The 17,320-nt window shown below is 43.5% G+C and overlaps 1 protein-coding gene across 4 annotated transcripts in view; it reads right to left on the bottom strand.

Moving 5' to 3' along the window:
* The window catches only part of NR2C1 (nuclear receptor subfamily 2 group C member 1), a 53,906-nt gene extending 37,592 nt beyond the window's left edge, over positions 1-16,314 (bottom strand). Inside the window, exons 1-3 of one of the 4 annotated variants that reach the window (XM_083859930.1) lie at positions 16,235-16,314; positions 6,249-6,305; positions 2,832-2,907 (exon numbers count right to left, since the gene is read on the bottom strand). In XM_083859930.1, coding sequence (XP_083716056.1) covers positions 2,832-2,885 — 54 coding nt within the window. In that variant the 5' untranslated portion in view covers positions 2,886-2,907; positions 6,249-6,305; positions 16,235-16,314. The remainder of the gene's footprint in view (positions 1-2,831; positions 2,908-6,248; positions 6,306-16,234) is intronic. The other 3 variants (XM_083859933.1, XM_083859932.1, XM_083859931.1) reach the window with 3 other exon arrangements.
* Between the last annotated feature and the right edge of the window lie 1,006 nt (positions 16,315-17,320).

Raw genomic sequence — 17,320 nt, 5'->3', positions numbered from 1 at the left:
TGGTGATTCAGAAGCAATTAAAGTTTTATGTGCATTTACCTTTGCTTTACAAAATACGCTACATATTATAAAACTGCTTTACATTTGCTCCCTTAAAATGTCATGATCCACATGTTGTGTAAGGTAAAATGGCTTTTTAACTCCACAAAATGTCAGCCTGGCAGTTTTACTTCATGCAGAATACAGGGGTTTTTTTATTGTAGTTAATACTGATAAGAGTAACTAGAAAATTTGTTCTGAATTGTAGTTTTCACTCAAAACTATGTAGATTTCCTCTGTTACAGTAAACTAGCAGGATTGTGGAAATGAACTACCATATACTCAGTGTACCCAGCCATAGATTAAAGAAAGAAGAATGCTGCAGGCTCTTGGCAGGAGCTTCTCTACATGAATCAAGAAATGTGGTCTTGATGTAGAAATAGGAATTATCTCGCACTGAGCAAAAGATGACTAGCAGATGGCAGAATCTGAGCAACGACAATCACTACACAATGCCTCATATAGACAGGGTTATATTTTGCTTCAATGTTTTGCCGTCGTGCAGAAAGTCCTAAATTAACAAAAGCATGTTTGTGAAGACTATTGTAAAATTGTTGTGGTAATTTAGTGATTTAAAATGCTTCATGAAAAAACAATATTATTAAAAAAAAATCAAAATCAATGTACAAAACACTTCTGACCATTATTTCAATGAGACACAGAAGCATTTCCATTCTCCTTAATATCGGAACCTTTTCCTTTCAGGTCTTTTTCCTTTCAGGTTCCACTCACTTGAATTTTTCTTGTAAATTCAATTAAAACTTCTACATTCAAAAGAATTATAAATGCTAGCAAAAATACTGCCAAAGTTTTCTAGATCTTAAACTATGATTTTTCAGTGCATACAGGGATTAGGAATGCCACCAAGCAATTACAGCCTGTAGGTAGGCAGGAATGTAAGTTATTGCATGGAGGCCCTGGTGAGACTGCTTCCCTTGCTGATTCCACCTTTCAGGCAGCACACTCATTCATGGCATGCACCTTTGACAATAATTCTGGCTTAAGGAGCCCCAGCTTGCACTGCCCTCAGGGATGCTTTTCAGTCCTCCCAACCATGCGCCTGGTTGGGCCGTACCTTGTATGAAATAAGGACACTGATCACAACCAACAGGGAGATGAGCTCGCTCCACTATGCTATAATTAATTTTTTTTCCTAGTTTTGTCCACTGGATGATGACACACAGAGCTTACATGAGCAAGACTAGTATACAGTGAGAATAAGTGGCTAAGTGAGGACTGGGGAATGGTTAAGCTGCACTGCTGCCAAACACGGTGTGACTGTCTCAGACACAGTGAAACCTTGCTAAAGGACAAATCCTAATCTACACTGCTGACAAAACACAGCCATGAAAACTGCAGAGCTATGATTTCACCATGAACAGGAACTACAGCTCTCTGCAGCACTGCACCTTCACTCTTATGTCTTTTTTCTCCCCTGCCTTCCTTTGGCTACCAGTCATCTTCTTCTTTGTCCTGGTTCTGCTAGTCATTGGAACCTTCTCAGACCCTACCCTACGCTAACCCAGCAGAAAACCTTCCACTTGTTTTGGCTGGGTTATTAGCTTACTGCTGGTGGGGAAATTAAAAAGGAAAGAAACAGAAAAAGGACCCTCTCTCTCTCTTATGATATTGAGATACTAATTCAGCTCAGTGTCTCCTGGAATCACATCATGAAATTGAGAAACAACCCCCACAGAGGCTAAACACCATCATCACACCATTCTCTGAGTGGAATGTACACTTCAGCGAGCTTTGACTAGCCTTGAACTGTCAAAAACAAACAAATTTAAACAGGAAATGCAGCCCTATTTAGACCTCAGCAAAAAAATTATAGTCCCAAAACAAAACCGCATTAAACACACGTTCTCGCTTAATGAAGAGAAGTAATAAAAAGAAAACATTATACATCCCAGAGACCTTTTATGTCCTTTTGAAATAGCCTTAACAACACTCAGATGCTACAAAAATAAAAGCTGTGAGAATTTATTCTGAGTAGAATTAACCATCCCATCCCCCACTCCAACCTTTCCATCTGAAATCTAGGCTGAGAGGAAATAAAATTACTTGAGAAGTAAGTTTATGTCTAAACAAAAATCCAAGAGTGGAAATTTCAAGCTAAAAAAATATATTTATTTAAGACAAATAAATTACTGCCTCCATCTTACTTAAAGTGGTGCTAATTTTAAATAGTCTATGCTATGCTGAAACTTACTAGATAACTATTATCTCATATCCACACTCTCAAACTATCTGTGCATCTCTGGCAGTTCTCTAGCTGCAGTACACAGATACTGCACAAAGGTCAACAGAGAACCAAAACTAGAAATCTGCAGAAAGAGGAGCTCAATCTTTCTTCTGACACATAGCAAGCATATGTATCTGAAAGTGAAGAACATGGCAAAACTATACTAGTGAAAAAAAATATGACAAATGAAGTAATTGCATAGTTGTAAAGTAAAGTGTCCTGACTTTTTTTAACTAAAAGAGAGCAAAGCAATTACACAACCAGATGGCTCTCTGCAAATCACTACAGGCTCAGACAGCAAGCTGAAAAGCTAGTGACTTCTGGAAACACTGCTAGATTGTTCTTAATTTCTGTCGGGCGAACTTTGGCAAAAAAGGCTTTGCAGAGTAATTTTAAAATGGACATAGTTGGTTCTTCTGCCTTCTGAGGGAAGTGTCCAGAAGCCTTGTCTGTACCAAAAATTTTCTCTTGTGATTTTGGTTTTTGTTTATCAGTCTGTGTATTTTATTATTGAATTTCTCTTAAACAGGACTCAAAATTTATGTACCTCTCCCATTTGCTGTTCAAAAATTTGATGGGCCAGTTCCTCTATGGTTGCCATGATCTTTAATCACCAGAATTTCCTGTCAAAGAAAGGAAAGAAGATGCTTAACATCTGTAGCTTCAAAAGTAAAAATACGCTGGGGAAAATACAGTTCACGTAAGTGCATTCACAGTTTTATGAAGATTACATCCCTGCAGAATTTAAAGCTGGATTATACTATAAAAAGAAATAATTTGCTATTTGAAAATTTTGAATTGTTTTATTTAAATGAAAAGTCACACAGAGACTTTCTATTTCTCCTCTTCTGCTTTTCCAACAAGGAACAATATAGTAAAATCAGAGTGAGAACAGAAGTCTATTACTGACCATGATATCAGGAGGTACATATTTAACAACTTATTAAACTGGAACACAGTTTTGTTAATGCAAATCAAGAGAGGCAAATCTAACTTCTGAACTCATGCAATTTTTTAGTATTAGCAAGAGTGCTTGAAGGTCAATTTTCTAACTAACAGGAGGCAGTACTTGGGAGACAGAAGATAAGTGTTTAAAAAAAAGGATGCTCTTTCGTTATCAATACTGTAGCTACAGCACGAGCCCAAATCTTCACAAGAAGAATTTTGTGGAGTTTAACAGTCACTGCTACATTAATGCAGTACAAAGGATTCAGATGCTTGCCTTGTTTATTTGGCAAGGCATATAGTATTGATATACAAATATTTGTAGGAGAAGGGGATACAGGTGACATTGCCCCGATAAGTAACAGTTGTGTTAATTACCTAATACAGCCTTGCCCCTGATGAGTCACAGCTATATCCAATAAAGGCAAGTGTGACAAAAGGGAGTGGGTTAGCTGGTGAGGGAAAGTCATGAAGAAGAAGGATGCAGGAGAGAGAGTCACTGCCGTGAGGTCAGTGTGGGTCTGCAGTTAGAGCCCATTGGAACCTGCAGTCACCGTTTAGCAGGAAATAACCAGCAGTCAGAGGCTGCAAGGGAAACCTACAGACAGAGCTTGCTGCAGCCAGAGTCAGTGATTGATTGAAGTCAGGATGGCTGAGCTGTAAAGAGGAACCAGCACCCTTTTCGTGCTGTGATAAACCAGAAGTTTGTGTCTTGGCTCATTTCTACCCTCTAACAAGAGGGCAGCTGGAACAATATTCACTAGGCAGTACTTAAAAGACCACTCACAAATTATAAAGCACCATATAAACAATTTTACTGACAAAAGCAAATTAAAACCACTCTAATACCTACTTCTTGTATGAACAAAGGCAGTACATACACTGGTTTGTGTTAACTTTTCTGGAACTCCTAGGAATTACCTCCTCCTCTGAATGCTGAAACCTCCCAATGAGCTATGCAAGTAAAAAAATTAACTCCCTTTTCGCTCAAATTTAACTCAAGCTGATTCTGCTCTTAAAATTGGAAACAGAAATCTTTTTCAACTAGAGTGAGAACTGCAGGCCTTGAATTAATGTGAAAGGGGAAATACAGAAATGGGCATAATACAAATAGCAAATACAGAATTCGGGCACTGTGTAGACCATTCTTAACCACTCCCTAGCATGCTGCATTATTAGTTAAATTAGGACAAAAGACAACAGGCATGCATCTATAGAGACATGATACTAAAGCTTATGCTTAAAAGCATTATCTCCTAGGAAGAACTAGGTGTCAACATCCTTGCAGGAGCACTCTATTAGCCCACTTCTGCATCCAGTCAGCTGCAGCACAATCACTATTCAAAGAGCACTTGGAATTTTCAAGGCAGATAATGTGTCTTATTAATGTTTTCTTCTTCTAAATAAAAAACTAGCAACAAAATATTGTACTGTTTACATATAGAGTGCCAGAAATGAGTGCTACTTCATTACAAAATAACAAAAAAAACCCACTCTGAGTATTAATTTGCACCAGCTAGTTAGTTCTCCTAAATCAGATGTGACTACCCTCACAGTCAAGATGTATTAGGAAAATAACTTAGCTTGAAAACTGAAAATTATTTAAACTGACGTGTTTCACCTTGAAGTGAAGCCGTGAAGGAATACATATGTATTCAACTACGATGCCCCAGTCGTAGGGAAACTGGCTCTAAGAGAGGCATAAACCATTAGCAGTGAATTTTTAAAACTTATCTAAGAGAGATTCATTTGAACTACACCTGCATGAACATAGGACATCAAGTACACAAACAACACTGAACTCTTACGATGAAGAGGAACCTGGCTGAAGAAAAGGTTGAACCTGTCCTACCTCTTCATGCTGTCTGGAACAAGCACAAGGAGATTAAACTTATGGATGCAGAACCAGCTGTCAAAGGTACATGAATCATCTGAGTTTGAGCACGTGAGGCACGCACACAATGGAAAACGAATGTACTCACTATTATTGACAAGAATTTACATATTAATCACATGGTGCTTTATATTTTGACACTTACACTTTCAATTTGCATAAACATTCAGAAGTAGGTTCTTTTGTGTATTGTTGCTTTATTTAACTCAATGATCCTCAAACCAAAGGGCACTGACAAAACCAGTATTTGTAACACCAGTACTCTGTACTAAAATATCTTAATTGAAATCACGCAACTTTGCTTTGAAAAGCATGTATAATAGTGAAAAAAATCACCTTCAATATTTCAAGTATAAACTCTTAGACAGCATTTCATGTTGCAGGTCAACTACAGATACAGAGAGCTAAATAGGCGTTCCTATCCTATTTTCCATTTTTGGTTTATAATTTCATCTCTTCTTGCACTGGCATACACATTATGTTTGAGAAGTCAGTTCGAGCAACTGAACTGGAAGAAACTTCTTTCTTACTTGCAGAGACAAGGAAATTTCAAAAGCAGTTTGAACAGAATTTACAGCTCACCCCCAGGAAGGAGGTCCTGCTCACCCTGACCAAGCTGCAGTGGTCTTGACCACACAGTAGGAAAATTCAACTCACTAAAAGGAGAGAAAACTCAGCTGGCAGAAATGTAGCGAACATCATTAGGTAAGCACACTGAACTGATTTCTTTTGCAGTCAGATTCATTCTATCGCAGACAAAAGGGAGAATATGTTGTTCTAAGTCAAGAGAGGGAGGAAAAGATGAAGATTTAAAGAGGAGACAAACCTCCATTCCATTGTCATTGGTGGGCAGCTGATAATTCAGTTGAACTGCACCATGAAACTGCACCCATTCATTGCTTTTGGCCCAGCCAGCTGCCTGATGCAGCTCACCCTGGAGTCAGACAAGCCCACAGCCACTTCAGCAAAGAAGGAAGGTCACCTCTGCGAGGAGCAGCTTATGTGTTAAGCTGTGCATCTTCCCCTGGGGACAGGGAAGCAGGATAGGTCAAGGAGAACTATCTACAAATTCTCAGCTCACTTTGGGAAAGCTGTAAAAGGTTTCGTAGTTCATATTTTGCTTACCTAGGGTATCTGTGTTAGACTTCACATCAGGTATGCTTAACCACCCTTTAGACATCCCTGTAAGGAATTTAGGAGAAAAAAAACCACTTCAGCTGTTTTTCTTCTATTCTGTGAATTTTAATATTTAGCACATTTTTCATGTTTTTTGAAAGCTTCCTTTCCTGAGTTACTGCAGCCAACATTCTCAGTGGCTGAATTGTTTCACATGAAATGACACATGTATTCTAACTTCAAAGCTTCAACTGAAACTGAGAAATGTTCCCTTAGCACCTCATAACCTTCATTTCCCAGGAAAAAAAATTACCTAGGGGATGAAGGAAAGGCCGTTGATGTTGTCTACCCAGAGTTTAGCAAACACCATCTCCCCCAGCATTCTCCTGGAAAACTGGCAACTCACGGCTTGAACAGGGGTGCTTTTCCCTGGGTACAAAACTGGCTGCCTGGCTGGGCCCAGAGTGGTGGTAAATGGAGCTATGTCCAGCTCGTGGTCCATCTCCAGTGGTGCTCCCCAGGGCTCAACATGGGATCAGCCCTATCTAATACATTTATCAATGATGTGGATAAGGGAATCAAGGGTACCCTCGCTAAGTTTGCAGATGAGACTAAGCGAGGCAGGAGTGCTGACCTGCTGGAAGGTAGGATGGATCTGCAGAGGGACCTGGACAGGCTGGATCAGTGGGCTGAGGCCTGGCTGTGCTGGTCAACAGTGGCTGAACACAAGCCAGCTGTGCCCAGGTGGCCAAGAAGGCCAATAGTATCCTGGCCTGGATCAGGCACAGTGTGGCCAGCAGGAGCAGGGCAGTGACTGTCCCCCCGTACTCAGCACTTATAAGGCCACGTCTCAATTGCAATGTCCAGTCCTGGGCCCCGCACTGCAGGAAAGACACTGAGGTGCTGGAGCAGTCCAGAGCTGGTGCAAGGTCTGGAGCGGGAGGAGTGGCTGAGAGAGGTGGGGCTGTTCAGTGGAGAAAAGGAGGCTCAGCAGAAAGTTACTGCTCTCTACAAGCACCTGAAAGGACCTGTACCAAGGGAGCTTTAGATTAGATACTCAGAAAAATTTCTTCCCTGAAAGGATAGTCAGGCATTGGTACAGACAGCCCCAGGGAAGCAGTGGAATTGCCATCCCTGCAAGTGTTCAAAATGCACGTGTGTGTAGCACCAGACTTAGTGGCAACCACAGGGGTGCTGGGTTAACAGCTGGACTTGATCTTTTTTCAACCTTAATGATTCTAAGTATCATCAGTCTGAGTTTTGATCTTCAATAACCAGAAGTGATCTTCAAGGTGTTCTCATCTAATGTGAATCTTCTTGATTTCAGAAATGCTCTTTTCCATGCTCGTCAAAACCAAAGGATATGCAAGCCCGTACATGAGAAATGTTTATTGCTAGTATAGGAAAGAAGTAGATGGAGTCAATTAATTGACAGGTTTTTCCCTAGAATACTCTCCTTTCAAAATGAATGAGACAAATCATGATAAACCAAACTTTATTCAGATACTTAAGACTGCTAGTCACATTTTTATTTCCCTTCTAAAGTTATCTAAAACTTTGAAAGGAGGAAACCTCGAATTCTGCAAGATCAGAGACCTCAAAGTTAAAAAGTTGCATATACTTTTAGGATCTGCTTTATAACGTCCAACAGAATTGTAATAATACTAGTTACATTATGACTACAAGGGAGAAAGGAGACCAAGGCTCCTGCCAACACACAAGCAGGATAATTACAACAACAATTACATTGTTTACAAACATTGCCCAAATAGTTTTACCTCATTTACATCTCACTTTGAATTCTCTTGCAAAAATTATTTTCAAGTGTTGCTGTTTCAACCAGCGAGCCAATAGCTGCTTATAACAAATATTGTTCGATTGCTCTATTGGTTTCCCTTTTTCACATCAGACTAAGATCCTTGCCTTTACTTTTACCACAAAATTTCTGAAAAATGAAGTGGTAAGAAGTGCTTTGTCCCAAGGCCATTTAGCCAATGACACTGTCACAGCTTAAGCTCTTACGTCTTTCTACAACCTCCTGCAGACCTACCATTAAGATCTGACACACTGTAAAACTACAAAAACAAACAACATGTCTAAATTGTTCCTTTAAAAAGATGTGTTGCTGACAACTATGTCAAATTAACAACTTTGAGACTGTCAACATGATTAGACGGTTGCCTCTGCAAATTCTAGTACATTCTAGTTTGGTAGCCTTGGTTCCCTTAGTTTGTGATGATCCCTTTGCATATTTTCTTATTTCTGGGAATAGGGAAAAATCCCCTTCTGAGAAGATCCACAGGACAGAAATGGTTTGCTTCTGCTGCTCTAGATACAGAGTAGCACAAATATCAGCATCTGTACTTATACTGATTAGACCTGCTTTACAAGGATATCACTGCACTTCTTCACAAATTTATTACTTGAGTGTTTGACAGCATTACTTGCCACATAATTAAATAAAAAAGGAAGCCATTTCAAAAACATTTGAAAAAAATAATTAACAGAATTATATAGCAATCTCTTTTCCTTACAAAAGCTCAATTCCCCCATCCACTAAAAGCAGCACCAAAAAGCAGGCATTTTGACAGAAGGCGGGCATTAGACTTCCTCTTAAATGCATTAAAATGCATTTACTGCTTTTCTGTTCAATCTTCAGACTCAAAATGCTTCAATCTTTTTGTCTGTAAGTTACATATTGTTAGTTTATGTCCCTAGTAAATGAGTTAGTGAGCCTTCTTGACAAGACTCAGAATTATTTTTAAATGCATCACTATAATCAGTTATTATAAACAGGGTGGTAGTGAATCTGGCATTGTCAAGCCCAGTGGTGCTCCACTGCCACTTTAGATAAGCACTGTGTAGGCCACCACAGCAGTGGAAAACTCATTAGCTTGCACCAATTAAATCCCTCCTCTCTACTTCTTCCTCAGCTTTTATGTGCCAGAGTTTTCTCTACGTTTTAGTCAAAATAACTTACGAAATACTTACTTTTTAAAGGTATTTCAGGCCTACTTCAACTGAAACAGGTCAGAAAACATTCCCATAAGAGCAGACAGCAATTTTGAAGGTTGGTAGTCAGAAGCACTAACCTCTCCACTAGTACAGTTAAGTTATACCCAGCAGACATCACTGTTTAACTCAGCCTTCTCCAGAGAGAAAGTTACACAACTTTAATTGTCCTAGTAGGAGCTTCCTACTAATAGTATTTTAAAATATTATACCAGTGTAGACTAAGGACTTTAAAAGTAGTAGCAGGAAGTACATTTCTCTATGTTTTGATGCTCAATTTGATATCAATAACAGCATCTCTCATTTTATTATATTACACTGTTGGTATAGCTGCCCCACTATCAAGTGCCTTGATTCTGATGTAATATCCCTTAAATGAGTAAGAATAAACCACATCAGCCTGAAGATACAACACGACAAAATTCTATCCATTCCAAAGATCTTTACTTTGGAAAAAAGTAAATAAACTGTCATACACCTGATCAGTTTTACTGGTACAAAAACAATGTTTGTAAAATTTTAGTAGTTTAACTTACCCTGCTGGCACTGTTAAACCAGTTTGACTCTGTATGTATGGAATGAATAAGGATTCTTCTAATTACTACGTATGGAATGTGTCCTAATACAGGAGTCTTTCCTAGATGAAATCAACCTGTTAAACTAACAAAGTTACACAAGTATGTTCTAAATACTTTAGAGGTACAGGTACATTAACTAGTTATGACTGCAGAAGTTACTGTGAACTTTACTTTTTGTTCTTTATCAGTGTGGTGGTTTGGGCTGGAAAGGTTAATTTTCTTTGCAGTAGCTGATATGGGGCTCTATTTTGGATTTGTCACAAACACAGGGCTGATAATACAGAGATTTTTTTTTACTTCTGAGCAGTGCTCACACACAGCCAAGACCTTTTCTGCTTTTTGTGCTGCCAGACTGGTGAGGAAGTTGGAGGTACATGGGACGTGCATAACAGATACAGCCAGGAGAGGTGACCAAATGTATATTCTATACTATGTGACATCATGCTTAGTATATAAAAATGGAAAGAGCAATGGGATTTGTCTTCCCAAGTAACCATTATGCATGATAGGACCCTGCCATTACATCGGATATTCAGCCAGCAACCAGCCCTGGAGATGGCTGAACACCTGCCTGTCAAATGGATACAGTGAATTATTCTTTGTTTCACTTTGCTTGTCTGTGTTGTTTTTGCTTTCCCTACTGAATGGTTTCCATATTAACCCATGAGTTTTCCAGCTTTTACCCTTCCAATACTCTCTCCAGTCCCACTGGTGGGGGAGCAAGGGGCTGCCTGGGATTAAACCACAACACACAGCAAAGACAAATGCAGAAAGGTCAACACGACTTTTTAGAAAAGCTCAAAATGTTAATATAACAGAAAACTAACTGCAAAAGAAGAGGAAACAATCTCTCTCTGTCATACTGCTTCAGTACTTAATGATTTCAATACACCTCAAAGTCAACTGATGATTTTAGCTCAGGTCATCACACTGGGCTTACAGGTACTCTGTACCTTAATATGGAAACTAGTCCTCGCTTTCATTATCAAACTAATCATATACTAATTAAGAATTCAGCATAGCCTGTGCCAAAGCTGTTTAATAAACTCCTACACATAAAATAGAACAGACTTAACAATCCCTCTATGATTAAATGTGCCTGAGTTAATGCTTAAATAAGAACCCCCCAAGATTCTCTATACGCTAGAGCAGCTCTCTGCAATGCTTTATAGATAATAAATTAAGCCAAGGAATTCAAACACATTTGTGAAACAAATGATGCTACTGTGCTCAGTGCTTCATACAGGAAAAGCTCAATGAATATGGCAAGCTAAATGAGCTATTCTTGGATTATTGTTCTATAAACCACACTGTTCAAGAGGGTAGAACAGTTAGCATATTTAAAGGCGTAAGACTGTCTTTACCAATGAACTGAGGAATATTTATGTGACCCTTGACACCCAGCTAGATACTGTTTTTAAACTCACATGAGAGCAAGATTTACACAGCACATATATAAGGGACAAGTAACAACACGAAACTGAAGCAGCTGGACCTGCAGGCAAGCAAGGGAAAATGAGATGATTGCAAAAGCATAAGGGAGTAATTAAAAGGCACAGAGCAATACAGAAAGAGATGCATTTATTGGCATGCCTGTGCAATTAATTTAAAATCAGTGCTCTCTTTTCTTGCAAGCAAGTTCTACAGCGGGAGGAAACACTGGAAAACAGAATCACTAGGATAAATTTTCAGGTGACTGACAAATCATTTTACAATCTGGGCCACCAAACAGATAGAGTCCCACTTCTGGCTTTGGCTCCTGCTTCTTTTATCTGGTATTGCTAGAACCTGTCCCATCAGCTACAGGTGAGCTGACTTAGCTCACTAGTCCCACAGCCAACTGGGAAAAGAAGGAAGAGGAAAGGGGAGAGGGCTGTCTGCAAGTGGAGTCTACTCACAGGAGTATGGGGGATGGAGAGCAGCCCTGCCAAGGACTTGAGTGTTCTCCTGGATGAAAGGCTGGACATGACCCAGCAGTGTGCACTCTCAGCCCAGAGAGCCAAACATGTCCTGGGCTGCATCCAAACCCCGTGGGCAGCAGAGGAGGGAGGGGATTCTGCCCCTCTGCTCTGCTCCTGTGAGACCCCACCTGCAGTGCTGCATCCAGCTCTGGGCTCCCAGCACAGGAAGGACATGGACCTGTTGGAGAGGGTCCAGAGGAGGCCACCAAGAGGATCAGAGGGATGGAGCACCTCTCCCGTGAGGAAAGGCTGAGAGAACCGGGATTGTTCAGCTTGGAAAAGAGAAGCCTTGGGGTGACCTAACTGCAGCCTTCTAGTACCTGATGGGATCCTACAAGAAAGGTGGAGAGGAACTTTTTCCAAGGGTGTGTAGTGACAGGACAAGGGGGAATGGCTTCAAACTGAAAGAGAGCAGGTTTAGATTAGATATTAAGAAGTTCTTTACTGTGAGGATGGTGAGGCCCTAAAATAGGTTGCCCAGAGAATCTGTGGATGCTCCATCCCTGGAAACATTCCAGGCCAGGTTTGGTGGGGCTCTGAGCAAACTAATGTAGAGCATGGCTTCCCTGTCCAGGGCAGGGGAGTTGGAACCAGATGATCTTTATATTCTGTCCCAACCCAAGTCATTTTGTGATTCCCTGGTTTTTTCCTTTGTTATCTACTACACAGGATTAGATTTTGTTAAGAGGGCATGGGTGTGTATTTGTGAATTTGTTTTGTTGGGTTTGGGATTTTTAAAATTCCTATAAACATGTGAAAAGCACTCTGAAAAAATCTTCATATTAAGTCCAATTAAGAGTCATGTTGACACAGTGTCCAGCTAATACTTCAAAGGAAACACATTACCACACTAAATGGGATAGTTCTCACACCACAAAGTTACTGCTAAATTATAAACAGAACCTCAACTTATTTGGAATGAAATAACCGTCTATAAGAGCTAATATGGCAATAGCAGAGGGTTTGGCTCCAGTTTTTTGGTGGTTTATATTTTTCAAGTTTCCACTTTAACTTCTGACAAATTTAAGCATTCAAATACTGAGCTTAGTCCAGCCTGGCCTACTACCAAGTTGAACAAAAGTAATTTAAGTTAAACAAATGTAAACAGCCTTTTAGAGAAGGCCTAGCAAAGTGAAAAAAAATATCTAAATATTGATACAGAAAGGCAGTTCTTAGACCACGATTTTCAGGAAGGAAGGTATTTCCCTACAGAATCTGCAGCACCGCATAATCACATACACTGGACTCAGACAGCACAAGCCATCTTCCAGTCTCAGAGAACTGGAATTTTAAAGAGTTTGGTTTTACAAAAAATAAATCCTTTGCTGATTTAAGATTTTTGGCAAGTAATGCAGTAATCTCTGGAATTAAAGCTGATGACTGAAGGGTAAAAATATGGACAGGTCTGCACACACGAGAGTAAGAATCTAATTAAGCGTACCTTCGCAGTTTTATCCATAAAATTCTACTGATACAATTCTGTTTTGCAGCGGGTTACTTAACCCTACTAACATACAGGCACAAGTTTAAAGTGCTAAAAGCAGCTCAAAACACCACTGAGGGTAAAAAAAAACCCCAAAACTTCACCAGAAAGTAGCCCAGGTACAGTTTCATTTCCCGTGACAGTCACTGCTGGGTGCACACCCCACCTGTGTGTGACAAAAAGCAGAGCTGTGGCAGGCAGAGCAGGTGGGTGACCCTCCCCAGCAGGTTACTGCTCCTTCACAGGGGATGTTACACCCACCACAGCCCAGAGGGCTCCCTCATCTCCATCAGCCAAAATAACCCAGGTTAGCAAAGGCTACTGTTAAAAGTGCTTAGGCCAGGATGGCTGCTGAGGCAGGACAGACACACACCCTGGACCAGCTGCAGCACTTGCCAGCTGGGAGCCACTTCGTCCACCAGCCGAACAAACATGGACAAGTCAAGATGTGGCACGGGTCTAGTTCTTACATAGTTAAACTCCTTAGTTAAGCAAGAGGTACTGCTTTTTTTTTGACCCAAACATTAGACACAAATTACTTCCTTTAGGGAGTAGCCTTTCCTTCACAAACTCCAGGGAAACTCCAGCAAATTCACTGACTGCACAAACTTTAATTGCACAATACAATAAGCACACAATAAATTACAGCAAAAATTGAGTATAAGCATAGGGAACAAACTAATCTTACTATTGTAAATACAAGATTTCACATTATGGATCAAAGTCAGTTTTCCCTGGACTACCACATTACCTATAAGCATTCTGTAGCTGAATTTCACAGGTGAGCTATTTAACTGCATGCTACAATATCAGTGGGGTTTTGTTTGGTTTTGGTTCCCTGCACACCTGTCTGCTCCCCCGACCTTTAATAACAATATAATCATGAAATAATTAATGCTGAAAGGTACTTCTGCAAGTCATCTGGTTCAACCCCTTTTCCCCCCAAAATGATGTTAGCTTCAGAGTTACACATGTTGCTCAGGGCTTTCTCTTCACAGGCTAAGAACCTTAAATTGTAAAATTAGGGCAGATTTTTAAAAAGCACCAAAAACATGAAAACCCCAAACAAAAAATCCCTCCTATCCCGCAATCTAGCCTGACATACGACTATTCTTAAAGATATCAGAATTCCCATGAAACCTGTTCCCTTCAAGAGTACATTTCACAAGAAGATACAACCAGTAAGAAAACCAGAAACATTAATAAAAATTGAGGAGAAAAGTTCAAGCTAGTTAATTTATCTACTGCGAGCCTCTTTCTGTAATGAGCACCTTGATTTGTTGTTGCAGAAGGCAGCAGATGCAGCTGGTGGTGCCCACCCATTCTGAGCAGTGCACGCCCCTGGGGATGACCTCAGTGCCCTCCCTGCATTATCACACACGTGCAGCTGACACCATCACATGGAAATACTCAGCCCTGCGACAGGAGAGGTTCAGCAACATCTCTGGAGAAAGAGCTACAGAGAGGAGCAGGCAAACATTTCCCAGACCTTAAGAGTTCACTCAAACAAGTGTCTCTGAGTGAAGCTGTACAGCAAGGAGCAAGCCATGGGGACACGCTCTGTTGGACATCTCATGTCCCAACTGCCAACCATGGACTTAAGGGGATGGAGAAAATATTCACAGAATTATTTTCAGAAAACTAACTTACAGAAAAAGCCATACAAAATTACAAAGGGTCACCAGATGAACACTGTCTGAACTGGCACAGAAATTGTGATATTTTCCCACCAATCGGATACTTCTATTTGTACTTATATAAGGCTGATTCCAAAATCAGGAAGCTGTCCTGCAGAAAACTATTGGAACTTTTTCCCATCTTATTTTTCCATGGCAAGTGTGGATGCAGCTTTTCCTGCTACACCACTTTCATAAGTCCACTCCTCTGACATTAGTAGCTTCAAATCAGAGATTTGGTTTTTCAGGAATCACGTCCACACCCTCGTTTTTCAGTAAAACCAGTATCAAGGCTTTTTTCCCGTCTTCTGTTGCGTAAATTCACTCGCACAACACATGGCATCTCCTCTGCTCCCTCCACAACCTGCAAGTGTAACCTGCATCCTGGGCGGGCCGCCGTGCTTTTCACATTTAAAGCAGTACATGGCAACAAATAAAAAATAAAGACTCCACAAACCCCGCAGCTTAGAAGAAATACCCCACGGAACGAGACAAAATAAGGAACAGCGACAGGGTCATCTGACCCAATGAAAATAATACGGGCTGTTGTTCAGGGCTGCCTTAACCCAAATAACCCCTGATAGCGGCCGGGGACATACAATAGGAGCACACCGGAAGGGTGGTGATGCCGTCGGCGGTCAGAGAGCGCCCGGGGGCTCGGGGAAGGGCAGGTCACCCCTCGGGAATGCCGAGGCGCGGGAGGGGGAAAGGGAGATGCGCCGGGGCCGAGCAATGGCGCAGTGCCGGGGCCCCTCCGCCGCCAGCGCTCCCCGCCGCCCCCTCATCTCATCTCATCTCATCCCCCCGGCCGGGGTGCCCGCCCCGCCGCCCCCTCATCTCATCCCATCCCCCTGCCCGGGGTGCCCGCCCGCCGCCAGCGCTCCCCGCCGCCCTCTCATCTCATCCCACCCCCCCCGCCCGGGGTGCCCGCCCGCCGCGGCCCCGCACAAAATGGCTGCGCGGGCCGGGCCCGGCACCAGGGGGCATCGCCCGCCGCCTCCCCCCGCGGCTCCCCGGCCCGGCCCCGCGGGAAGCGGCCGGATGCGGGGCGGCGGGACGCGCAAGCGGTTCCTGTAGGTGAAAGGTCGGGGGGCGCGGGGCCGCCGGGGCCGGGCCGGGCCCGGGGCGGGGCGGGCGCGCTCCGCTCCACGTTCCGCGGCGGGGGCGGCGGGAGCCGCGCGGGCCCGCTCCGTTACAGCGCGGCCGCCGTTCTCCCCGCGCTCCCGCCGCCGGGCCGCGCCCGCTGCGGGGGGCGCCTCTCGGCTGCCGGGGGTCCCTCTCTCACCTGGCGGGCCCGGCGGCCGGTCCGGCGGGTTTCCTTAGCGGCGGCGCGGCTCCGGTTCCCGGGGGTCAGAGTTCGCGACCCCGCCCCGCCGCCGCTCCGCCCCGCCCCGCCGCGGCCTCTGCGCCTGCGCCCCGCTCGAGACTGGCGGCCGCGCGCGCCGCGGGGGGGGCGGGGCCCGGTCAGGGGCGCGACGGGACCGGGACCGGCTGGGCCGTGAGACCGCGGGAGCCCGGCCGGGAGACACCGGACCGTGAGACACCGGGCCGAGAGACACCGGGCCGAGAGACACCGGGCCGTGGGAGCCCGGCCGGGAGACCCCGGGCCGAGAGAGCCCGGGCCGGGAGACCGCGGGAGCCCGGCCGAGAGAGCCCGGGCCGAGAGAGCCCGGGCCGTGGGAGCACAGGCTCATCGCGGTTCGAACGGACCTTTCAGATGGCCCAGTCCAGCCGCCCGGCCAGCGGTGCTGCCACTGTAACGCCCAAACCACACCACCCACCGCCAGGTCCAGACGCCTCTGAAAACACCCCCTGCCGTGGTGACTCCGGCATCCCTGACACAGCCTATTCCAGTGCCCGACCATTCTAACGGGAAAAAGATATTTTCTAATCTGGAAATCTCTCTTGGTAGCGCTTAAAGCCAGTTCTTTATTTCTCTCAGTGCAGGCACGGTAGAGGAGATCAGTCCTGACCTCAGTACACTGTTCTTACAGGTGGTTGTGAGAGAGAGCCATGAGGGCCCCCTGGGCCTCCTCTTCTTGAGATTAAACAAACACAGCTCCCTCAGGCCTTCCTCACAGAGCGTATTTTCGGGACCCTTCATGAGCCTTGTTGACCACCTTTGGATGCTGCTTTTTAGAGTGAGGGGTCCAAACCAGAACACCATTCTCGAGTGTTGTGCCCGTCGAGAGGAGGGCACAAGTCTCCAAAAGCCCCTGCAGTTCCCGGTGGAGAAACGGGACCAAGCATTGAACAGCACGGGTGCACAGCATTGGGCTTTGGGGAGTTTGGTGGGCTCTCCCGGCTGAGGCAGATCCATGAGCAAGCCTGGCACACTGGGCTTGAAACGTGCAACGTGATAGGGGCACAC

Source organism: Zosterops lateralis, assembly GCF_965231275.1.
Source record: "Zosterops lateralis genome assembly, chromosome: 4".
In the NCBI taxonomy this organism is placed as follows: Eukaryota; Metazoa; Chordata; class Aves; order Passeriformes; family Zosteropidae; genus Zosterops; species Zosterops lateralis.
Note: the sequence above shows the minus strand (reverse complement) of the source record. Positions and strands in the feature narration are given on the sequence as shown.